The sequence below is a fragment of the Stenella coeruleoalba genome (genome assembly GCF_951394435.1).
Source record: "Stenella coeruleoalba genome assembly, chromosome: 5".
NCBI lineage: Eukaryota > Metazoa > Chordata > Mammalia > Artiodactyla > Delphinidae > Stenella > Stenella coeruleoalba.
Window position 1 is genome coordinate 13,043,627 of NC_137150.1, and position 27,294 is coordinate 13,070,920.

A 27,294-nucleotide genomic window follows, 5' to 3' on the forward strand; every position below is an offset into this window, starting at 1 on the left:
GGAGTGGACAGAGTCCCAGGCCTCAAGATATTATGGTACATTTATAAATGGATTATTTTGAGAAATTCCACTTACTTTCCTCTCCTAAATTCTTAAAGTGCTCAGAGGCTGCTGCAGAGTTGGACGTAAGAAGACCCCTTTTGTTGGCTGTGTGACCTTGGCAAAATCACAAGGTCTCTGAGCTCTAATTTCTTCAGTTACAAATTAACATAACACCACTGATTTGACAGAGTTGCTGTAGAAATTAAATGTACTGATATATATGAAAGTACTATACATATTGGATTTAATCTAAAAGAAAATGATACTACTTCCTTTTCTTGTTATATTTAATATGTTCATTTCATTTGCAAAGATGTTTCATTGAAAACAGTTAACTACAACTTTATGGTAAAGAATTAAACTTAAAAATTCACATCTGTAGTTCCTTGTAAAAATGGGAAAAGTTGGAAAGATTCTGGCTTAAACCAAATCAAGCAAAACAGGGAAATTACATATATATTATTGATGAATATTTCCCACATACCTATCTCTACTGTCAGACGCAAACTCTCTACAGAATATAAGATCTTGTATTTCTATATGCTAACAACAAACTATCCAAAAAGGAAATTAAGAAAAAAAATCCCATTTACAATAGCATCAAAATGAAAAAAATACTTAGGAAAAATTTAACCCAGGAGGTGAAAGACCAGTAAACTAAAAACTATAAGACATTTAAGAAAGAAATTGAGGAAGACACAAATAAACAGAAAAAGATCTCATGTTAATGGATTGGAAGAATTAACATTGTTAAAATGCCCATACTATCCAAAGCAATCTACAGATTCAATGTAATGCCTAACAAAATTCCAATGGCATTTTTCACAAAAACATAAAACAATTCTAAATTTTGCGTGCAACCACAGAAGACACCAAGTAGCTAAAGCAATCTTGAGGAGGAAGAACAAAGCTGGAGACATACTTCCTGATTTCAAATTGATACAAAGCTATAATAGTGAAAACAGTATGGTACTGCCATCAAAACAGACACATAACTCAATGGAACAGAATAGAGATCCCAGATTTTAAAAAAACACATGTAAAAGGTTAACTATTTTTTGACAAGGGTGCCAAGAATACACAATGGAAAAAGGATAGTCTCTTCAATAAGTGATGATGAGAAAACTGCACACCCACATGCAAGAAAATGATATTGGACCTTTGTCTCCCACCATACACAAAAATTAACTTTGAATGGATTAAAGATTTAAATATAAGACCTGAAACCATAAAGCTTCTAGAAGAGAACATAGGGGGTGAGCTCCTTGACCCTGGTCTTGACAATGATTTTTTTGGATTTGACATCAAAAGTGAAGGCAACAAAAGTAAAAACTAAACAAGTGAGACTATATCAAACTCAAAAGCTCTGTACAACAAAGAAAGTAATACACAAAATGAAAAGTCAACCTATGGAATGGGATAAAATATTTGCAAACCATGTATCTGATAAGAGGTTAGTATCCAAAATACATAAGTAATTCATACAACTCAATAGCAAACAAAACAAATAACCTAATTTTAAAAATGAGAAAAGGACCTGAACAGACATTTTTTCAAAGAAGACATACAAATGGCCAACAGGTTTATAAAAAAGTTCTCAACATAATTAATCATCAGAAAAATGCAAATCAAAACCACAGTGAGATATCACCTCACACCTGTTAGAATGGCTATTATCAAAAAGACAGGAAATAGTAAGTGTTGGCAAGGAAGTGGAGAAAAAGGAACCCTGATGCATATTGGTAGGAATGTAAATTGGTACAGCCACTATGGAAAACAGTATGGAGGTTTCTCAAAAAATTAAAAATAGAACTACTATGTACGATCATGCGAGCCCAATTCTGGGTATACATCCAGAAGAAATGAAATCAGTATCTTGAAGAGATATCTGCACTTCTATGTTTACTGCAGCATTATTCACAGTATCCAAGATATGGAAGCAACCTAAGTCTCTATAAATGAATGAATGAATAAAGAAGATTGATATATATGTCACTGTGTGTATGTATGTATGTGTATATATACATATATATGAACATTTATATACACATATATATGTGGACTCACACACACGAGTCATAGAAAAGAAGGAAATCTTGCTATTATGAAAACATGGATAAACTCAGAGGACATTATGCTAAGTGAAATAAGCCAGACACAGAAAAATAAATACTGTGTGATCTCACTTATATGTGTAATCTAAAAGAGTCAAACTCATAGAACCAGAGAGTAGACCAACAGTGGACATATTGGTCAATGGGTGCAAACTTACAGTTATAAGATGAATAATTTCTGGGGATCTAATGTACAGCATGGTGATCATAGTTAATAATACTTTATTGTATACTTGAAATTTGCTAAAAGAATATATCTTAAGTGTTCTCACCAAACACACGCATTAAAGTAACTACATGAGGTGATGGATGTGTTAATTGACTTGATTGTGGCATCGTTTCACAATGTATACATGTATTAAATCATCACATCGTACACCTTAAAAAATTACATTGTACAATATAAATATATATAACTTTTATTTTTCAATCATACCTCAATAAAGGTAGAAAATAATTTTAAAATAGTAACCATTTTGCCTCATCATGAGAAATTTCACTGTGCTTTTAAAAACTTTAAACAGCTTGTTGGATTTTTGTTGGTTGGTATTTTCATTTTATTTTCTCACTAGTACAGTTTGAAAAAAATGATCTACTTTTCCAGAGACAAACAAGGTCCCATATTTACCAGTAAAAGGCAAAAGCAAATAATATTTATCTAATTTATACAAAATTCCAACTACAACCAAGTGGAAGGCAAGACTTTCATTTTCTTGTGAGAGCTGTTTATTGCTATGAGGTGTTCTTTTCCCCCTTTTCATAGAAAGTGTGTGTCTGTGTTCTATCATCAATTTTATTAATGGTTAATCTGTGTGGTAACTGACAGAAGGTGGCAGAGTCTAACGAACCATGTGTGGGACATCACTAATCAGAAGGAACAGCTAGGTACAACAGGGCAACTGCTCCCTAAATCAAGCTCTGAGCACCAGGTATAAAGTGCACGAGCATGAGCAAAGGACATTATCTACCTTGTTAAAAGACATTCTAGTGATATTTTCTTCAAGGCTAAAGAGGAGTTGATTGTATCAACTCCTCTTTAGCCTCTGTTTGTGCCTTCTTTTTTCTAACAGTCTACATCAGACACTGTATTTTGTTTCCTTGACACCAAACCAACACCCTTCTCTCTTGCCTTCTGCTTTACGGGCTACAAAGCCAACCACTAATCTCCCAGCTTCCCTTGCATCTAGTAATAACCAATGACATCGTTACCATCAAGTGATCCCTAAAATGTATGCAGATCAGGATTCTGGGGACAAAACTCTGCCCACTAGAAAAGGGTTTTAGACATGGATGGCATAGCCTTCTGTCCACCCCCATTTTTCCTGTCTAGAATGTAGGCATCATATTTGGCAATTCAACAACTGTCTTGTGTGCAGGAGGCAACAACTACAGGAAAGAAAACCCAATAAACTTACTAAGAGTGGCACAAAGAAAATGCAGAAAAATCTCAACCCCTGACAGTGATGTGGAGTAGCTGATCCAACACCAAAAACTTCTTATTATATGAGAAAAATGAACCCCTATCTGTTCAAAACCCTCTAGCCTCCCATTCTCACAGCTGAAAGCATTCTTAGCTGGTACAGAGATGTAATGTGGTTTACTATAAAGCCTAATGATGTAATATGGATGACGATTACAACAATTATGAGTCAGGAATAGCATTTTGAATAGAAAGATATATCAATAATACAAATAGTAATCAATAATATATAAGCAATAATATTAAGAGTGTGAAGTTCCACAATAAGAGTGATGGCAAAAATGACTGTGATAGCTAAGAATTACTCTGTTTATTATTGTAACAACTACTGTAGGAGTGAATTAAAAATAGGTTGAAAAGAGAGTGACTCTTGGGTCTGGGAATGTATTTGCACAATAGAGATACAACTAAAAAAAACAAACCTTTAAATAAAATGTGTATGCCCAACAAATATATGAAAGTGCTCATCTTCTTATTCATTTAATCTTATTCAATTAAAACCCCAGTGATGTAGGACTACACGCTACCTGAATAGCTAAGAGGAAAAAGATAGGAAATAATATCAAATGCTGAAGAAGATGTGCAGCAATTAGAACTCTCATGCACTAATGATGGGAGTGTACTTTTGTACAATCATTTTGCAAAACTGTTTGGAAATATCTACTAAAGCTAATCCTTTACTCACCTTATGACCCAGTAATCATACTCCTAGGTATTTATACAAAAGCAACACATCAATATACTCATCAAAAATCATCCCTAAGAATGTTCACAGCAGCATTATTCATAAGAGCCCTAAACTGGAAATAACCCAAATGTCTATCAGCAGCTGAATGGATAAATCGATTGGGGTATATCCATACAACAGAATGGTATACAGCAATGAGAATGAACCAGACTACATGCAATATCAAGAATCTCACCAATATAATGCTCAATGGAAGAAGCTTGACACTAAAAAATATACACTGCACGCTCTATTTGTATAAAAGTTGAAGATTGGCAAAAGCTATCAGTGCTGTTAGAAGTTAGCATAGTGGTTACTCCTGACACAGGTGGAGGTATAGTAAATAGAAGAAGGCACAAGAGGGGTTCTGCTGACGTTCTCTTTATTAATCTAAGTGCTGGTTCTACAGTTGGATTCATTTTCTGAAAATATCTTGATCTGTACACTTATGACTTGTAAAATTAAAAGTTTACCTAAAAAAATTATCAGAGGCTGTTTCCCCAAAGACAGACTGAAACAAATTTTCACACCCGCTAGATGATTCAAACAACTCAACCCATATGCTATCAAGAAATAAGGTATTCCCATTAAGAACAAACATGCCACAACTAGATAGGGTACACTGATCTCTACAGAAGAACTTCTAAATGATCAAATTCAGCAGTGATGAAACACCAACAGTCTCTACAAACAAGAGGAAACCTCATTCAACTATACATTCAAACATCCATTTAGTGCCTACTAAGTACCAGACATTATTTTAGGAGTTGGAAATTCAGTGATGAGTAAGATAGATCAAAGTCTCGCCCTTATGGATCTTACCTTGCCTCATTCTAGGTTCCAGAATAAAGAACACCTAGAAAATTCATTTGTTTATTCTGGAAGGTTCCGTGAAAAGTATGACCGAGACTGTCTCCTACTGTTTGACTTTTTGGCTCAGTTTCATTTGGTAATAAGCTCACTAACAAGAGTTAACTATGAATTGGGTCTAAAAGTGTGTAAGGGTATGTGTGTGTGTTTGTAAAAAACACAGACAGACTCAGAGAGTTTGAGTTTGTCAGTGAGTGCAAACCACACAAAGTATGTGAGATTGTCTAAGAGACAAAAATATGATTAAGTGAAGTGAAGGAAGGGAGTGTGGAACACTATAGAATACATGGGTAAGAGTGCGTGTAACTCAGGCTGAAATCTTGTGACTAACAGAAATCTACTTCCATTAATGAGCTTTTTCCTTAAGCTCTCTCATCATTCCCCAGGATCTCATGATGTAAAAGAAGTTAGCTGTTTCATCTGACATTACCATATCCAGTTTCCTGTGTTATAATCACGGGAAAATCCTGGCACATAAGCAATCTAAACTCCAGCTCACCGCTGCATCAGGGTTATTCTCTGTTCAAAGTATTAAACCCTCAAAACTAGCCCCTGACCCCTCCTGGAACATCCCTTCCTCCCCCTACTGAGAGCTGTTGAACACCATCTGTGCTAATAAGGTTCTGTGACTCAAAGCCATGGACATCCCAGGATGACTGTGGACTCCCTTCTCAAAAGGTGTTTAAAAATAGAAGAGATATTCTCTTCTTGGAGTATGGATTAGAAAGAGCTCTAGCCAAGAAGATGATGGTCCTTTCATAAAGTCCTATCAAGAACGATTTATCAGAATTATCCAGGCTTCGTGATTGGTAGGGGTTGCCTGATTCTCTTGAAGTCAGTCTTTTGCACATAGCATAGTTTTTCCCTTTTTAAGTAATGTTATTCCTTATTTTATCTACCTGGCAGACTCATCACCTAACATCTAGTTAAGTCACATCTCCTTTATAAAGCCCTCCCTGGCTCCTTTTCCCAATCTAGAGTCTAATATACTTTCCTCTGACTCTTCTAAGCTTTGCAAGAATATTTTGGCTCACACATTTTCCTGTCCTTTGACAAATATGAGTTTTATGAAGACAGGGACCATAATTGTCAATTCTGCTATCCAGTGGCAAGGAGGGTGCATGGCACATGACAGATATTCATTAGCCATTTGTTGAATGAATGTCAGTGACCAGGTGATGTTTATAAAATGGAGCTTTTGGAAAATAACTTTCCCCCTAGAGCTGGCTTAATAAATGGGATAGAAATTAAGCCATCTATCTCATGTTCAAAAAAAAAGAATTATCCTGCCCAGATCTCTTGTGAAAATGCATGCCTTGTGTGATGGACTTAGGATATTTCTTAAAGAGATTTCTATAGAAAGGATGAGCAGAAACTTCAATGTTTTCAAAAGAGCTCCTGGGAATTTTACCTCTAATCAGGGAAATAGAGAAAAAATATATATAAGGGAGATTTGGGGTTAAATTGAAGAAGTAAAATTAACTTATAGAATCTACATACATTGGACATCATTCTTTGGATAATAATCATTATCATTCTTAAGTATCATTTAAGAATTATAAATACCCTAATTATCATTCTTTGAATAATAAGGACAGCTGAGAAATAGAAGGTCGTTTTGTTTGGATTCAAGACGTCTTATGATTGATACTTTGCTTAGTCAACAAGTTGGTCCATTGTTAAGAATATATTTTTCTAAATAGAACAGCTTAACTCCTGGGTTTCACTCTGAGCCAGAGGAAAGCATGCCCTGACATCTGGGAGCTGGCTTGGTGAGCAGACTTGGTGCTATCAGCTTGACCTTGGTGTTGCTAGGAGCTGGCCTGGCACGTACAGATACTATATTTTAGTATCCTGTGGAACAAAACACTTTCACAGAACACCAATATAACACAAGGCCATGATGGAGCAAGACAAAAACTAGACTGCTCCATAATCATACTGGAGCAAGACAAAAACATAAACAATGTCCAAACCACAAAAATGACCAAACATCTCCCATCCTGGTTAAATGATCGACTGATGCTTCTTTATCAATTATAGCTTCAGCCTTGGTCTATTCTTCCCTCCCAGATAAGATCTATTAGGGTACTCAATTACAGAATTGTCCTGGCTTCCATCCAATCCAGAGTAAAGTTGTCCTTCCTTAAATTCTCCCCAAATCACCTAATGATAGCCCAAATTCAATAAGTCCTTTCTTAAACTCTCTTACTAAGAGGCCTCTGAGTTCCCCAAGGAGAGTGTTCTACCTTGTGACAAAGAGCAACAAACCCAACTTATTCAACTATAGGTGTCTTCCTGGTAGCTGGAAGGTATTATTCCCTCACATATATCTGTTCACTAACATACAAACTGACTTCTCCCAAATGCCAGCGTTTACACTAAGATATTAAATTCCCTTAATTAAATTTTACAATTTTATCCTATTGTTATCATAATTTGTTGTTATTCTGTCCCACCTCAGTTAAACAGAATATTTTAGAAACCCCAGAGGAAATGATGATGGAACAAATTATTTTAAGGAATTAGAAAAAGAGAAGGAACAATCAAAGTTTCTATTTTCTTATTCTCCTTACATAAGAGAGGGGAATAGTCTTCTATAATGTAAAGCTCTGTGGTGTACTGGTCACATTTATTCCATGGAAGCAGTATATTTTCCTAAGATCCTCAATTCACCACCATAATTTCTACCAGTTTTCTCTGTACAAAGATTCCTCCATGGAGCTGTCACAATATTTTTCTTCCCACTAAGAATACCAGAGTGCTTTTTCTTCCCTAGTTTTCTTCTTGTGTTGTATAATGTGACAGGTTATTAAATCAATTTCTCTCTCTCTCTTTAAATAAAGCACAGCATCAAGCACAGGGATCGTTCAGAATTAGAGATGACAACCTAGAGATGTTTGGATTCAGTCTCCAGTCCTAACACACACACACAACCCACATCTCCCTTGTTCAAGTTCTCACTCTCACAACCCCCCCCCCCACACACACTGTATACTAGTAAAAATGTATTAACAGTTATGTTTTAATTTATTAGTATTTTATTATTATATCAGGCATATTATATTAATAATACATATATTAATATAAAGATAATTGTGGGAGAAGAAGGACAGAAGTGTGAATAGAATTCCTTAAGTGACTTCGAGTCACGTCAAACCAAAGAAAGCCTCCCTCTGTGACTGGGGCAGGAGGCGACAACAAAGGTCTGGGGAATCTATATATTAAATGCTAAATATCTAAAACATTTTTGTTAAAAAATTGCCTCCTTTTCATTTCACAGTTTGCTGGTAGGAACATATGGGTATGATCATTCCTGATAGGGAATTAGGTAATTTAAAAAGCTTAACACGTGTGTATATCATTTGATCCAACACTTCCCCTAAGAAAACAATCTAAGTGTTAACAGAATTATGTTTATAATGACACTGATGGCTGGCAGTTAAGTGCTAGGTACTGCTGTGTATTAAATCCTCCAAACAACCCTACAATGTAGGTAATTTTATCATCTCCATTATACAGGTAAGAAAATGGAAGTAACTGACTTGGGTAAGACCTTACAGCTGATAAATAATAGAGCTGGGATTCGAACATAGATGGTCCTTAGCCACACTGTCCCTGCCTCTCACTGCTAGAAGCATGTTCACTATAGAATTATTATCACACCCGCTCTTCCCCGAGTATTGTCATCATTGACTTAGATGTTTAGACATCTGGAATCAGTCTTGATTCCTCCCTTTATCTCATACCCTACATCCTGTCCATCAGCAAATTTAATAGGCTATTTTTTAAATACAGCTCATTTCCAACCACTTCTCCTCTTCTCCATGGTTAACACCTGCTCCAAACTATCATATCTCTCCCTTGGACAAACGTAGTCTCTGTACACTGTCTGGCACAACAACAAACAGTGTTATCTCTTAAAATGCCATTCACTTCCCTACTCCAAGAATTCCATTGCCCTCCACGTCTGGAATAAAATCTAGAAGCCCCCAGGATCTCTACTGTGGCCTGTAAGTCCCTACACAACCTGGCCCCTAGCTGCCTCCCAACATCATTTCCTCTCACACATACCTTTCAACCCCACTGTTTTCTATCCATCCTGCTTCCCTGCTATTCCTTAAATAGGCCAGCAAACCTGTGTCATTGTGTCATGGCCTCTGCTCATCCTTCTTTAGAACACTCTTTCCCCGTAACCAGATGGCTCACTCCGTTACTGGCTCAATTTCCTGTGCAAATGTTGATACCTCAGAGAAGCCTTCCCTAACCATAATTTTTAAACTGGTGCCCTCAGCATTCTCCACCCTCTTCCCTGCTTAATTCTTCTTCAAATCACTCACCACTCCCTGACAATAGATTATACGTTCATTGTTTATTTTCTATTCTGTTCACTTGCACAAAAGCACAAAAGTAACCATGTGTTACTCCCTGCCATTCTCTCAGCCCATGGAAGGCACAGTGCCTTGCACATAGTAGGAACTCAGTAAGTGTTTGCTAAATGAACCACTTACATGTGCACCATTAGTGGGCTGGTAGGTGAATCATGGCTCACCCATGGAATAAACTCACCTATGGGTCTCTTGCCAGCAAATTACTGTGGAAAATACTTATGAGGATTGGAAAAAGTGGTTGGGCAAATTTCAAGGCAGGAGGTAGGGAGTGGGCAAGAAAGGGATCAAGTAAGCAAAGGGATGGAGAGAGTTGTGTGTGGGCTCAAGTGGTTCCCACAGCCATGGGTGTACTGGTTTCTCAGAAAGGGGCAGGGTTAGAATCATGAACATCAGTGGGAGAGGATTCATGATGCAACCAAAGGATCCCAAACTTGGAAGTCTGAGGATTTTAGAGCGCAGGTACCACATATATTGACTATATGACCTTGGAAATGTTATTATGACATCTCTGAATCTCAGGTTCTCATCTGCAGATTGGCAGTAAAAATAATAGTACTGACTTTCATAAGTTGTGAGGAAGCTATGAAAAGAATTGTGGAAGGGCTATGCAGATACAAGTTGCTCTTATTTATTCCTTTTCTTCTTCTTATCTAGTCGTGGTAGCATTTATGCATTATTCTTAAAACGGTGTCTAGAACCAGAAGAGAGACTTCAACTTTTATCGTCCATGGCTTAACTGGATGGCAAAGATTCGACACTCTTCTTATTGTCCTGAGACCACCATGCATGGAAGGCCACATGAAGATGCTCTAGTCGGAAGTCCCAGCCTGACATGAGAGTGAAGGACCTTCAGATGATTTGAACCCCAGCCTCAAATCCTGCCAGCCCTCTAGTCTTCCCAGCTGAGGCCCTGGACCCTCTGAATCAGGGGTAAGCCAGACCCACTGTGCCCTGTCTGAGGTCACAGAGTACATGAGATTAATAAAATGGTTGTTTTAAGCTGCTAAATTTTAGGGTGATTGTTATGCAATGGTAGTAACTGGAGCTGGAAAAGCAAATCTTCAAGACGGACAGGCTTACATAGGCTATCCTACCAAAAATCCCAGTTCCTCAGAAGTTGTTCTGAAAAGGTTGGAATTCAAAGGGGGTGTTTAAAAGGTAACAAATTTTCTTGCTTCCACACACAGTTCCCAAACTGTAATCTTTTAACAAGAAGAACTAGTCTTCACACTCAAGAAGAAAACATCTAAGACTGAATTCTCAGATGGGAAGAGGTTCTTGAAATATCAAGTATTTGAAAACAGACTAGCCAAGATAGGCAGTTGAACTTTCCTGAGCTTGAATCAAGATAAAATATTTAATTAGCCTGTAAACTGACCCCAAGAACACCTGGAGTTTCCAGAAGGAGGAATTTTCTTGTCACTTCTCTTAAGACTGCCAAACAGTGCTGGCTGATGTTGGTACAGAAGCAAAGATGGAAAAGCAAGGTTATCAGCACGGCCTCTCTAATTCCCATCCACAGATTAGAGAACATGGACAAGTGAAGTGAAATTGCTCCAAGCCTATTCGTCTTCTTCAAAATGCAGGGAGTGCAGGGGAGGAAGAGGCTTGGATAATTCCCTACCAGGAGAGCCAAAACAGATCAATCAAAGTAGCTAGTCAGAGGCTTGGGGGAAACTTAGAGACCTGCCAAAATTTTTGACTGAAAGTTCTCTTATTTTAACACAGCAAATGGAACCAAGAATACTTGGGTTGGGCAGCAGACCAAAAGCTTGTTGCTGGCATTAAACAAACCTCATGAAGGTATTACCTGATAACATCTTCTGCATACGGGGTCCTAGATAATGTGCTAACCACATTAGTTTTGCACACATTATATCTTTTAAGCATAACATTTAATGTCTATTAAGCACTCACTATGCCCCAGGTACTCTGTTAAGGAATTCTTAGGTATCGTCTCATTTTATCCTTATAGTAAATCCATGGAGCAGGTTTCATTGATACCTCCATATAGCAGATGGAGAGAACGCAGGGCCAGGGAAGGTGAGGCTTCTGTGTAAGGTCATAGATGACCCAAGTGGTCCAATTCCAGAGTCTATAGAAACAGCATGCTCACTATCCTGCCAGCCAATCGTTCAATCCTAACAACAACCGTTTAGAAAGGAGGTGGTGTGAGAGGCTTGGAGGGGTTAGGAGGCTTTCCAAGGTCACACCATTGATGTGTGGTGCACCTCATGACCGTCCTAACCACTCTACCTGAGCTGAATCATTTAATCTCATAATCATCCCCATATGAAAGGTACCAATATGATACCCATCTTATAGATGAGGAAACTGAGGCACAGAAAGGGCTGCGTAATTTGCCTATTAGCACAGCTAATAATGACTGGGTTAGGACTTAAATCTGGGCAGTCTGGCTCCACAGTCTGAGATCTGAACCACTCTGCCATGCACCATCATGAACCACTAGGAGGTCAGGCTGAAACCATATAAACTGGGGTTGAGGTGGATGTTTTAAGTATTACCCCCCAAACAAATTTAATTTCTATTAAAAATAAATGCAATCAGTTTTAAATGAATTCTTGCCTTTTCTAAGGAGGAAAAACATGTTCATTTTAAAGACTAGTGGCATTGTGGGTGTTACTTTACCTCCATGGGCACTGGAGACATGAAGATCTGAGTTCAAGTCCCAATACCACTTCTTACTAGTCTTGTGAGCTTTGACATGTACATTTCCTATGTGAGTGTCAGTTTTCTCACCTATAAAATGGATAATCACAGTTCCTATCTGCTAACACTGTCATGAGAATTCTATGAATATGCATGTAAAAACTCAGCACACGGCACACAGCACTCAGGGACTGGGATGCATTATTCTCAGAGACGGGCAGTGATGGAGTCAGACAGACTGGGTTCAATTTGTCACAGCTCCTTCACTTACGACTGACTTGTGTGATCCTTGAGCAAGTTGCTTAATTCTTCTGTGCCTCTTTATAAAATATCTACATAGGACAATTTTTAGGGCTGTTTTGATAATTACATATGATAACACATGTAAAGTGCTTAAGGAGTGCCTGATACACTGCATGCCTACTCTCAATATATTTAAGGTATCATTATTAATAAACCACAACTACACTTAATAAAAAAAGATAAAATTGATTGAAATTACAAAGGAAAGGTAATTATAAGATGATTATTATCAATAGTGACTAGAAAAACATTAAAAAGCGGGACCCAGGAAAGGTGTTGAAAATATCTCCTTTGAAATGTTGCAGGTGGATTGAGCTAGAGGCAGAGGGCTCTAAATCATAGATGCCTCCTCACGTTCTTTCTCTGGCCTGTATTCCATCTTCCAAACACTCAACATGGGACTCAAGACACATTACAAAAACCCATGGCAACCACTGTTGAGTCTGAGTGTCCAGCGTGTGCCTTGCCAGTTCTTCAAGCTAAGGAGGCAGTGAAGCCCACATCACAGTGAAGCTCCTCTTTGTAGGAGGCCTGACATTATCCTTCCAGCTGATAAATCATCTTCCAGGCCCCCAAGAGAATAAGCAGTGAAAACAGGATTTCAGTTCAAATTGTTTCTTTTTCTCATTTGTAGCCCCAAATTTCCTATCTTGTGTGATTCTGCTCTCAGACATTATAACATTGACAACTTGGAGATTTCAATGATAAGAAAGCTACTTAGTCACATATTACACAATCCAGTAATCTTCCCTTTCATCCAAGTGCATCATTTTTGGAGTGAGCATCATAGCACCACAGTCTCTGGTCACAGGGAAGTAAATTCCAGCAGCAGGAAGGAAACATTTTCTGGTTCTAATATTTCATTTTGTTTTCTTTTCTATTCAGTGCTCAGGATAAGATTTCTAATATCACCAAAATCAACTTCCTTTTTTTTTTAAGAATAGAAATTATTCTCATTAGGACAAGTTAAGGGGGAGGTGGAAAGCAACATCAAAGTTTTCCCAAATGGGAGTTTGATGTGAAACCACAGTGGAAACTTTGTGAACAACTGAAGAAAACTGTTGTTTTTTTTATCATCCATCATGCTTGGTGTTAGCCACTCAAACACTGCCAATCAACAAAGTGTGAACAGAAAATCTTTTGAGAAAGGAGCTTGTTTGTGATATCCAGAGGGAATGCTTTAATTGACTTAACTTTTCAGCTCTTGTCTGAGTCCACAACTGAGAGGTTAGCTATGTTTCAGAGGCCCAGCCCAGGGACTGCAGGAGCGTGGTCTGAACTCAAACACCTCCAGGGGCCATTGGAGCCATCCCAGTGAGTGAAGGAGGCTGCCTAGGAGTGAGCACAAGGACACCCTTGGATTCTGGGTAGGGGCAGCTGCTGACCATCACTGTACAAGAACTAAAGGCTCCATGTTGCCAGATTTCCTGGCAAAAGAAAAAATCTGGAGTTTTATGAAAAATCCCCTGATCTTTAAGTTTTGTCAACCAGTACAAAACTTGTTTAAACACATGAAGGCCAGATAAACTATATCTGGAAATTAGATAGAGGCCTTTAGCTTTAAATTCATGACCTCTGGTAAAATAGAGATAATATGGGTTTTAGAATCAACCAGATTCCAGCTTTACTATTGACTAGTTGTATGACCTGGTGATTTATTAATTCTGCCCAAGCCTCAGTTTCCTTACCTGGTTAATAAAGTCTGCATTGCAGGGTAGTTGTGAGGATTAGAAGGAAAATATGTAAAATGACAAATACATAGCTGGTATCAACAATTAGAGATGGCTACTTTATTTTGTTATCACCTAAATGTTCATATTGTCTGACTCATTTTCATAAAATTCTAGCATTTTGGAGCAATAGGAAATTGAAAATCTCAGGTATAGGTGAAACTGCTATTTTGGACTCTATCCTCCTGGCTCCATACACAAAAGGATGCTGCCTCACTATTTACCCAAGCATGTTCCAAGAAACGTGTTCCACAGAACTCCTCCATGAGCCCTCTAGCCAACAAAGAATTGCTGAAAAAAGTTCATAGCCCACTTATTTGGGAGTGGGCAAGGTCACCACCATGGACCCATATTTCTCCTGTGTACTGCCAGTAGGGATGCTGGATCAGATGGTATCCAGACACTACATCTGTGTAGATGGGGAGTGGGGAGAGAAGATGGGGAATAGTGGAGGGATGGAGGAATGATTGATTTTTAGTTCCACCCCATATATAGGTAGCCAAGGCACACTTGAAATGGTCTATCCACCACACATTGAAGGAAAGGAAAAGGTTTAAGTTAGAACGTTGTTTTGAGCCCCCTTTCTCAAGTTCACATGACCATCTACGGCTCCAGGCCTCTGGCTCTGAGATGGGCTGCATTCTACTAAACTCTGAGGTCTTTGAGGACACAAAAGATGTCTTTTACATAGTACTCAGTACGTGCTAGGGTTAATTTCAATGTCTGTACCACCTTTTTACAGGGCTATTATGAGAAGTAAATGAAATAATTTAAGTAGATGGGCTTTGTGAATGTAAAGTATTATATGGATACATTATTATTATAAACAATAATAATCTTGCATTAACATCCACTGATAATTAATGTGTTAGATATAACCACACTAATTATTACTAACAATTATTATTACCAACAATCCACCAAAGCATGTGATTCATCATAACATGTTTTCATCTGGAATTGATCCAAAGGTAATTCATCCTGAGAATTACTTAGAGCTTCCTATGGAGGAACTCAATAACTATGTATTAAGATTAAATGGAAAACTGGAATTAAAGGTGATTGGCAACATCCTAGTAGTGTGGGCAATCATTTGGCTTTTTCCAATGAGAACAATTACTCTGCCGTCTACAAGATCTCTGCCAAGGGCCACAGTATCAGGAGTGTAGCTCTGCTTCATGGAGAGCATCCAGGTGCCCAGGGAACTGAATAAAAGGCTCCAGTTCATAAGGACTCTTGCCTTGTGAATCCCTGAGAAGTGTTAATTTATTCCACTTGCATATGAAGTTTAGTGCCTGGGAGTTAGTGAATATCAGCACTCACTAGAAGCCAGGGGGAAATATTTCCATCCTTCACTGGAAGACAAAATGTGTTTTAAATTATCAGCACACTGAACTGTACCACATACTGTCACCATTAAATGGCCAGGAGCAGGTACAGGGGGATTTTAAAAATGGGTATGAATTAAATTAGGGAAATTAAATGATAGGTCTGAAACTCTCTACTGGGAATGCATTTCCAAGCTCCAAGTTTTCCTTTCCTTCCTTTTTGACAGTTACAATCATGGTCATTAAAGATTTACCAGAAGGTTTACCATCTCATCTTTATACTCTGAGAGGAAACAAAAAGCATCCTCTCCATCTCCTCAGCCCTCAAACATACACTCCAAACCCTGCTGGTCTGCAAAGAGCAACAATCTGTTCTACATTTCAGAACAATTGATTCCCAGTATTTCAGAGACACAGATTTATCCTCATCAACTCCTTTTTTGAAGTACAGTTGATTTACAATATTAGATTAGTTTCAGGGTTATAGCAAAGGGATTGAGTATTTTGATAGGTTATACTCCATTTAAAGTTACTAAAAAATAATAACTACAACTCTCTGTGCTGTACATATACCCTTAATGGATAAAAAGGATGTGGTGTATATATATACAAAGAAATACTACCCTACCATAAAAAATCAAAGAAATTCTGCCATTTACAATAACATGGATGGACCTAGAGAGAATTATGCTTAGTGAAATAAGTCAGAGAAAGACAAATACTGTATGTTATCACTTACTGTATGTTACTCCACTTACATGTGGAGTCTAAAAAATAAAACAAAGGAAAGGATATAGCAAAACAAAAACAGACTCACAGATACAGAGAACAAGCTAGTGGTTACCAGTGGGGAGATGGAAGCAGGGAGGGGAAACATCAGGGAAAGGGATTAAGAGACACAAACTACTATGTATTCTTACTGACTTTTAATATCATTAACAGCACAGAAGGTCAGATTGTAGGTCCTTTTGAGTCTAACTTTCAGCCTTACATTTTTATGATACACTTTAGGAATCAACTGTTCTCTTCCACTGCAAACAGGCTACAGCCCATTTAAAAAGCAAGCAGTGTCCCTGCATATGAGCTGGGCATCAGAAGGTAGTTATAATTATTGCAGTAGTAACCTGAGCTGTAAACTAGGGCATAACAGGGGCATAATGCTATTACAAAAAGCACAGGGGGACCTTCAACATGGCAGAAGTAAGACGTGGAGATCAACTTCCCCCTCAAAACTACATCAGAAATACATCTACATATGGAACAACTCCTACAGAACACATAGTGAATGCTGGCAGAAGACCTCAGACTTCCCAAAAGGGCTGTGCTGGAACTTCTCTGCTGGACTCCTGGACTTCCACAAAGATTGCTTTGGCAGGGACCTTCAAGATGGTGGAGGAGTAAGATGTGGAGATCACCTTCCTTCCCACAAATACATCAAAAATACATCTAAAGGTGGAACAACTCCTACAGAACACCTACTGAACGCTACCAGAAGGCCTCAGACTTCCCAAAAGAGGCTTGGTGCTCCGGCCGGGTGTCAGGCCTGAGCCTCTGAGATGGGAGAGTTGAGTTCAGGACATTGGTCCATGAGAGACCCCCTGGCCCCACGTAATATCAAACAGCGAGAGTTCTCACAGAGATCTCCATTTCAACACTAAGACCTAGCTCCACTCAACAACCAGCAAGTACAGTGCTGGACACCCTTTGGCAACAACTACCAAGACAGGAACACAAGCCCACCCATTAGCAGAGAGGCTGCCTAAAATCATAATAAGTTCACAGACACCCCAAAACACACCACCGAACGCAATCCTGCCCACCAGAAAGACAAGATCCAGTTTCAACCACCAGAACACAGGCACCAGTCCCCTCCACCAGGAAGCCTACAAACACACTAAACCAACCTTAGCCACTCAGGGCAGACCAAAAACAATGGGAATTATGAACCTGCAGCCTGCGAAAAGGAGATTAAACAAAATGAGGAGACAGAGAAATACACAGCAGATGAAGGAGCAAGGTAAAAACACATCAGACCAAACAAAAGAAGAGGAAATTCAGAGTAATCATAGTAAAGATGATCCAAAATCTTGGAAACAGAATGGAGAAAATACAAGATATGTTTAACAAGGACCTAGAAGAACGAAAGAGCAAACAAGCAATGATGAACAATACAATAAATAAAATTAAAAATTCCCTAGAAGGAGTCAATAGCAGAATAACTGAGGCAGAAGAACGGCTAAGTGACCTGGAAGACAAAATAGTAGAAATGACTACCACAGAGCAGAATAAAGAAAAAAGAATGAAAAGAATTGAGGACAGTCTCAGAGACCTCTGGGACAACATTAAACATACCAACATTCAAATTATAAGGGTCCCAGAAGAAGAAGAGAAAAAAAAAAGGGACTGAGAAAATATTTGAAGGGATTATAGTTGAAAACTTCCCTAACATGGGAAAGGAAATAGCCACCCAAGTCCAGGAAGTACAGAGTCCCATACAGGATAAATCCAAAGAAACACGCCAACACACATGTTAAAAAACTATCAAAAATTAAATAAAAAGGAAAAATATTAAAAGCAGCAAGGGAAAAGCAACAAATAACATACAAGGGAATACCTATAAGGTTAATAGCTGATCTTTCAGCAGAAACTCTGCAAACCAGAAGGGAGTCGCAGGACATATTTAAAGTGATGAAAAGGAAAAACCTACAACCAAGATTACTCTACCCAGCAAGGATCTCATTCAGATTCGATGGAGAAATTAAAAACTTTACAGAAAAGCAAAAGTTAAGAGAATTCAGCACCAACAAACCAGCTCTACAACAAATGCTAAAGGAACTTCTCTAGGCAGGAAACTCAAGAGAAGGAAAAGACATACAATAACAAACCCAAAACAATTAAGAAAATGGTAATAGGAACATACATATCAATAACTACCTTAAATGTAAAGGGATTAAATGGTCCAACCAAAAGACATAGACTGGTTGAATGGATACTAAAACAAGACCCATATATATGCTGTGTACAAGAGACCCACTTCAGACCTAGGGACACATAGAGACTGAAAGTGAGGGGATGGAAAAAGATATTCCATGCAAATGGAAACCAAAAGAAAGCTGGAGTAGCAATTCTCATCAGACAAAATAGACTTTAAAATAAAGACCATTACAACAGACAAAGAAGGACACTACTTAATGATCAATGGATAAATCCAAGAAGAAAATATAATAATTGTAAATATTTATGCACCCAACATAGGACTACCTCAATACATAAGGCAAAAGCTAACGACCATAATAGGGGAAATCGACAGTAACACAATAATAGTAGGGGACTTTAACACCTAGCTTTCACAAATGAACAGATCATCCAAAATGAAAATAAACAAGGAAACACAAGCTTTAAATGATACATTAAACATGATGGACTTAATTGGTATTTATAGGACATTCCATCCAAAAACAACAGAATACAGATTCTTCTCAAGTGCTCATGGAACATTCTCCAGGAGAGATCATATCTTCGGTCACAAATCAAGGCTTGGTAAATTTAAGAAAATTGAAATCATATCAAGTATCTTTTCTGATCACAATGCTATCAGACTAGATATCAATAATGGGAAAAAATCTGTAAAAAATACAAACACATGGAGGCTATAAACTACACTACTTAATAGCCAACCAAGAGATCACTGAAGAAATCAAAGAGGAAACCAAAAATTACCTAGAAACAAATGATAATGAAAACACGATGACCCAAAACCTATGGGATGCAGCAAAGCAGTTCTATAAGGGAAGTTTATAGCAATGAAATCCTACCTCAAGAAACAACAAATATCTTGAATAAACAGCCTAACTTTAAACCTAAGGCAATTAGAGAAAATAGAACAAAAAAACACCCCAACGTTAGCAGAAGCAAAGAAATCATAAAGATCAGATCAGAAATAAATGAAAAAGCAATGAAGGAAATGATAACAAAGATCAATAAAACTAAAACCTGGTTCTTTGAGAAGATAAGCAAAATGGATAAAACATTAGCCCAATCCATCAAGAAAAAAAGGGAGAAGACTCAAACCAAAAGAATTAGAAACAAAAAAGGAGAAGTAACAACTGACACTGCAGAAATACAAAGGACTATGAGAGATTACTACAAGCAACTATATGTCAATAAAATGGACAACCTGGAAGAAATGGACAAATTCTTAGAAAAGCACAAACTTCCAAGACTGTACCAGGGAGAAATAAAAAATATAAACAGACAAATTACAAGCAATGAAATTGAAACTGTGATTAAAAACCTTCCAATGAACAAAAGTCCAGGACCAGACAGCTTCACAGGCGAATTCTATCAAACATTTAGAGAAGAGCTAACACCTATCTTTCCCAAACTCTTCCAAAATATGGCAGAGGGAGGAACATACCCAAACTCATTCTATGAGGCCACCATCACCCTGATACCAAAACCAGACCAAAATGTCACAAGAAAAGCAAACTACAGGCCAATATCACTGATGAACATGGATGCAAAAATCCTCAACTAAATACTAGCAAACAGAATCCAACAGCACATTAAAGGGATCATACACCAGTATCAAGTGGGGCTTACCCCAGGAATGCAAGGATTCTTCAATATATGCAAATCAATCAATGTACTACACCATATTAACAACCTGAAGGATAAAAACCATATGATTACCTCAAAAGATGCAGAAAAAGATTTGACAAAATTCAACACCCATTTATGATAAAAACCCTCCAGAAAGTAGACACAGAGGGAACTTACCCCACATAATAAAGGTCAGATATGACAAACCCACAGCCAGCATCATTCTCAATGGTGAAAAACTGAAACCATTTCCACTAAGATCAGGAACAAGACAAGCTTACCCACTCTCACCACTATTATTCAACATAGTTTTGGAAGTTTTAGCCACAGTAATCAGAGAAGGAAAAGAAATAAAAGGAATCTAAATTGGAAAAGAAGATGTAAAACTGCATCACTGCTTGCAGATGACATGATACAATGCATAGAGAATCCTAAAGATGCTACCAGAAAACTACTAGAGTTAACCAATGAATTTGGTAAAGTAGCAGGATACAAAATTAATGCACAGAAATCTCTTGCATTCCTATACACTAATGATGAAAAATCTAAAGGAGAAATTAAGGGAACACTCCCATTTAACACTGCAACAAAAAGAATAAAATACCTACGAATAAACCTACCTAAGGAGACAAAAGACCTGTATGCAGAAAAGTATAAGACATTGATGAAAGAAATTAAAGAAGATACAAACAGATGGAGAGATATACCATGTTCATACGTTAGAAGAATCAACAATGTGCAAATGACTATACTATCCAGAGCAATCTACAGATTCAATGCAATCTCTATCAAACTACCAATAGCATTTTCTACAGACCTAGAACAAAAATGTTCACAATTTGTATGGAAACACAAAAGACCCCAAATAGCCAAAGCAATCTTAAGAAAGAAAAACAGAGCTGGAGGAATCAGGCTCCCTGACTTCAGAGTATACTACAAAGCTACAGTAATGAAGACAGTATGGTAATGGCACAAAAACAGAAATATAGATCAATGCAAGAGGATAGAAAGCCCAGAAGTAAACCCATGCACATATGGTCACCTTATCTTTGATGAAGGAGGGAAAAATATACAATGGAGAAAATGACAGCCTCTTCAATAAGTGGTGCTGGGAAAACTGACAGCTACATGTAAAAGAATGAAATTAGAACACTCCCTAACACCATACACAAAAATAAACTCAAAATGGATTAAAGACCTAAATGTAAGGCCACACACTATAAAACTCATAGAGGAAAACACAGGCAGAACATTCTAGGACATAAATCACAGCAAGATCCTTTTTGACCCACCTCCTAGAGGAATGGAAATAAAAACAAAAATAAACAAATGGGACCTAATGAAACTTAAAAGCTTTTGCACAGCAAAAGAAACTATAAACAAGACGAAAAGACAACCCTCAGAATAGGAGAAAATATTTGCAAATGAAGCAACTGACAGAGGATTAATCTCCAAAATATACAAGCAGCTCATGAAGCTCAATGTCAAAAAAACAAACAACCCAATCCAAAAATGGGCAGAAGACCTAAATAGACATTGCTCCAAAGAAGATATACAGATTGCCAACAAACACATGAAAGGATGCTTGGTATCACTAATCATTAGAGAAATGCAAATCAAAACTACAATGAGGTATCACTTCACACCAGTCAGATTGGCCATCATGAAAAAATCTACAAACAATAAATGCTGGAGACGGTGTGGAGAAAAGGGAACCCTCTTGCACTGTTGGTGGGCATGTACATTGATACAGCGCCTATGGAGAACAGTATGGAGGTTCTTTAGAAAACTAAAAATAGAACTACATATGACCCAGTAATCCCACTACTGGGCATATACCCTGAGAAAACCATAATTCAAAAAGTGTCATGTACCACAATGTTCATTGCAGCTCTATTTACAATAGCCAGGACATGGAAGCAACCTAAGTGTCCATCGACAGATGAATGGATAAAGGAGAGGTGGCTTATATATACAATGGAATATTACTCAGCCGTAAAAGAAAATGAAATTGAGTTATTTGCAGTGAGGTGGATGGACCTAGAGACTGTCATACAGAGTGAAGATAATCAGAAAGAGTAAAACAAATACCGTATGCTAACACATGTATATGGAATCTAAAAAAAAAAAAAAAAACTTTCTGAAGAACCTAGGGCCAGGACAGGAATAAAGACTCCGACGTAGAGAATGGACTTGAGGACATGGGGTGGAGGAAGGGTAAGCTGGGACGAAGTGAGAGAGTAGCATTGACATATATACACTACCAAATGTATAGCTAGCTAGTGGGAAGCAGCTGCATAGCACAGGGAGATTAGCTCAATGCTTTGTGACCACTTACAGGGGTGGGATAGGGAAGGTGGGAGGGAGACGCAAGAGGGAGGGGATATGGGGACACAGGTATACATATAGCTGATTCACTTTGTTATACAGCAGAAGGTAACACACCATTGTAAAGCTATTATATGCCAATAAAGATGTTAAAAAAAAGATGAAACAGATAAAAACAAACAAACAAAAAAACAAACAAGAACAAAAACAAAATGCACAGGCCAGAAATCACAAGTAATAACAAAGAAATATCAATCTCTAGGTTATGTCTTCCCCAAAAGAGGTTCAGCTATAAAAGCAACAGCCTATGGTAGTAATGTGTTAACAAACTCCCTTTCCTCTTTTCCCCACCCAGCCAAATTCTGTACCACCCATGGAGACTCCGAAATCACACCAGCTACTTATTTACCCTCTAATTAATTAAAATTCAATAATTAAACTTTTCCATTCCTTAGTTATACAGTCCACCTTTCAACTGCTCAGTGGCCACCTCTGGTTGTCGACTACCTACTGGCCAGCACAGGCAGAGAACATGCCCATCACTGTAGGGAGTTCTAGTGGACAGTGCTGATCTCCAGAGAGGCTCTTTTGCCAAACTTCAAAACTCTGAAAAAGAAGCTCACCTTGTTTTTCTCTCTCTCATCCTTACACCCCCCAACAATCTCTTTATTATGCAAATAAGTTTAGCCTCTCAGGTTTTTGTTTTTTCTTCACTTAGTCATTTACCAGATTTCACATAACAAAGACACTCAGGAACTGACACAGCTGGCATGAATCCTCTTCTGCATTGCTTTCTCTGAATTCTGTAATTCTGCACATAGAAATCTGTCTGTAATTCCAGACATGTTCTAAGGGACAGATACAGGAAAATGTGCATCAGTTATGTCCCAGGGCAATGGCCATGTTTGCCAGCTTTCACTAAACATAGAAGGTAGTAGGTGTGTGGTTTAAATAGACTGTCAGGTGCTTCTCACTTTGAGCACAGGACCACGCACTGAACTTGCACCAAAAAGTAGGTGTTAGCACTAAATAAATATGCACTACTTCACGACTGAGTACATGATTCTCCCAGTTACTGTGAGTTGTCAGAAGGTCTATGTGCTTGTCAGTTACCTCTGTGCTTTCAAGTGTGTTCTGGACTCTTCCCTGGAACCTTGCCAACTGGCTTCCACCAGGGGTGTGGTCACTGGAAGGCATGGATGGGAGACCTGAGATGACAACCCCTTCCTCATCTCCCTTTCAGGCAACGTTTCCAGCATTACCTGCATCTCCTCTACCTTGCTGGCTACCATTAGATAGGCCCTCCTTCCACAGATCCAGCTTCTGCTCGATGGTCCAGCTGGTACTAACACCTTCTTTTGTCCCTCTCTCCCAGTGGTGTGCTGGTAAATGCTTAGCGACTGGTTCTCTTGGTGGGGAGAAAGTTCTGATTTGAAATGTTTGCCAATGTCTGTGGTGTAAATACTTATATCCAGGTTAGCAAAATTCCTGAAGATTTAACAATTGACTCTCTCAGGCCTCTACAAGCTAGCTTCAGTATATCACTGCTCTACCCTAAGTCAAGTAGCAGCTTCCCGTTGTTAATCTCTGGGTTTCCTCACAGTTCCTACTTAGTTTCTCAAGATTCCCAACTCCTTTGTTATTAGTTATTGAATAAAATCTTTTCTATTAGCTACCTGGTGTGGGCTCTGTTTTCCAAACTATATCCTAAATGTATAGTCTTAAGGTTAAAATTTATTAGAGAAGTGCTTCTCAAAGTTCCACAGTATAAATCAGTCATATCACTAAGGATGCTGGAAGTTCAGCTGACACTACTTTTAAAGAGTAAGACTTTCTAGATGAAGGAAACAGTGAATCAGTTTACAATGTGGCACAAGCTTCTTATCTCATTGTGCACTGGTAACAAAATGTTTGCAGGCTGGTAGCTGTGGGCAAACACACTTTAAGTAACTCTGTAGAAAAGCACTTTGGAAAAGCAATTTGGCAAATGTATCAAAAGCCCCCAAAGTGTCCTATCCTTTGTTCCACTAGTTCCACTTTGACAGACTATCTCCTAGGAACTCATCCAAAAAGAAGGGAAAAGCCTTATGCTCAAAGATGTTTACTGCAGCATTATTTAAAATAGGGTAGTTTTTTTTTTGTGTGTTTTTTTTGCGGTACACGGGCCTCTCACTGTTGTGGCCTCTCCTGTTGCGGAGCACGGGCTCCGGACACGTAGGCTTAGTGTCCATGGCTCACGGGCCCAGCCGCTCCAAGGCATGTGAGATCTTTCTGGACCGGGACACGAACCCGTGTCCCCTGCATCAGCAGGCAGACTCTCAACCACTGCACCACCAGGGAAGCCCAAAATAGGGTAGTTTTGAAAGCAACTTCAAAGTGAAAAAAATAGGAAAATGATCAAATAAATCTGCTTGATGGGATATTATGCAGTCTTAAAAATTATAATTATGAATATTATAACAATATGGAAAAAACATATACTACTAAGTAATAAAATCAGGAAAGAAAATTTTATGTGCATGATAAGTATCATGTAAGAATATGAATGCCAGAAGGAAAAGACTGAAAAGAAATATATACAAATAATAAATAAATTATGTAAGGGGGGGTCTCAGGAGATGAAGTCTTTTCCTCTAATTATCCAAGACGGTCCAATTACCCTAATGTAGATATTCCATTTAGTTTTGTTAAACAAAAAATAAAAGACAGTAAAGCCCACCAACAAAGTCATGGAGAATATTTAGAAGGGAAAAAAAAGACATTACACATTAAGATGTCTGTGAATGCTGTTTTATATTTATAATATAAGACCTGGATGAGCTGGAAGTTAAATGAAGATCCCCTATCTGCCATCTGTCACTCATCCCCTCATACGTGTTATGTTGCCTTCTCACCTGAATTTCATCTGCTTACCAACTTCTATCAAACCACCCTTTCAGAGAAGTGGCTTTTATCACATATGTACAGGTAAGTAAACATGCTACCTGTGAGGTCTTCTGAGCCTTCTTCCTGCTGTGGAGTGAAGACGTTGGCCCCTAGAGGAGCACCTGTCAGCTCCTTGCAAACAGATGGAAGAAGGACTCAAGTCTATCCTCAGGGATCCAAACAAGGTATTTGTCTACATTTGATCTACTCAGTATGGATTCAAACCCCTCACCCAAATTCCACTGGGCATCTGGTTCCCTTAGAGACAATAACAACTGCTTCCTTGGCTGCACCCCCTGTCCCTCCCTCTCCTGCCTTCCACCTGAGACCAGATATTTAAAAATATTGCTAACTTAGACCACGTACCAAGAACAAAAATTAAAAACAACAACAACAAAACAACCCAAAACTTAAAAACAGTCCTCATCCAATTTGTTTCAACTTTTAAATAAACAAACAGAACCCAACTTCAGAATTCAACATGCAATATTGCCACACAAACCACCAAAGACCACACCAATGGCCACCGTAAGTATAAAATAGCAATAAAGAGCTCAGGCCCTGGAGCTTGACTAGGAAATATTAGATTTTCCACTTACCTAATCTTTGTTTCCTCACCTGTCTGTTTCCCCATAGGATTGTTGTATGGACAAAATTAGCTATTTTACATAAAGCACTTAGAACAATAAAGTTTAGCTAACATTAAGTTTTCACTCCAAAAAATAAATGTGCGATGTGGCCCCTGTAAGGCAGTCCCTGTTGCCCATCCCCAGGGCCTACTATGTCTAAAATGAGCACACAAATTAAGGGTAAATGTCACAATATCCACAGTATTAAAACATCACGATATGGATGTTGATGTCCATCGACAGATGAATAGATAAAGAAGATGTGGTACATATATACAATGGAATATTACTCAGCCATTAAAAATAATTAATTAATGCCATTTGCAGCAATATGGATGGACCTGGAGATTATTATACTAAGTGAAGTAAGTCAGACAGAGAAAGAGAAATATCACGTGATATCACTCATATGTGGAATCAAAAAAAATTATATAAGTGAACTTATTTACAAACAGAAACAGACTCACAGACTTAGAGAATAAACTTATGATTAGCACGGAAAAGGGTATGGGGGCAGGATAGACTGGTAGTTTGAGATTGATATGTACACACTGCTATATTTAAAACAGATAACCAACAAGGACCTACTGTATAGCACAGGGACCTCTGCTCAATATTCTGTAATAACATAAGTGGGAAAAGAATTTGGAAAAGAATAGATACATGTATATGTATAACTGAATCACTTTGCTGTGCATCTGAAACTATCACAACATTGTTAATCAATTATACTCCAATATAAAAATTTTTTAAATAAATAAAAATCATGATATAAACAGAAATGTGATCATATTCATTTCTAGAATTTTCCATCTCACCGCAATAAACGACCTGAAGACAGGAAATGCCAAAATATTTTCAAATCACTCCTCCCGCCATGCTTCTGTCCATTTCACTGGACATGCCTACCTCGAACCACTGCCCGTGGGACTGCATCTTGAGGATGACACAGGGGTCTGGTTTGGAAAGGGCATCTCTGTCAGAAATGCCTTTGCATGCCACACGCAGCTCAACTTTGGTCAGGCAGGGGCTGTTAAAGATTCCCAGTGTATTGGCAGCTGACTCATAAATGTTGCTCATCTTCTTCATTCTGTTTTAGGCAAGAAAAAGAGGAAAAAATAGATGCCAATCACCACAGTATTTTTCAAAGGAAAA

General features: G+C 38.1%; 1 protein-coding gene across 1 annotated transcript in view; it reads right to left on the reverse strand.

The window, feature by feature from the left end:
* Positions 1 to 27,294, reverse strand: part of CPNE4 (copine 4) — a 572,759-nt gene that overhangs the window by 388,630 nt on the left and 156,835 nt on the right. The window contains exon 2 of the mRNA XM_079922482.1: positions 27,049 to 27,229. Coding sequence (XP_079778608.1) covers positions 27,049 to 27,228 — 180 coding nt within the window. The 5' untranslated portion in view covers position 27,229. The remainder of the gene's footprint in view (positions 1 to 27,048; positions 27,230 to 27,294) is intronic.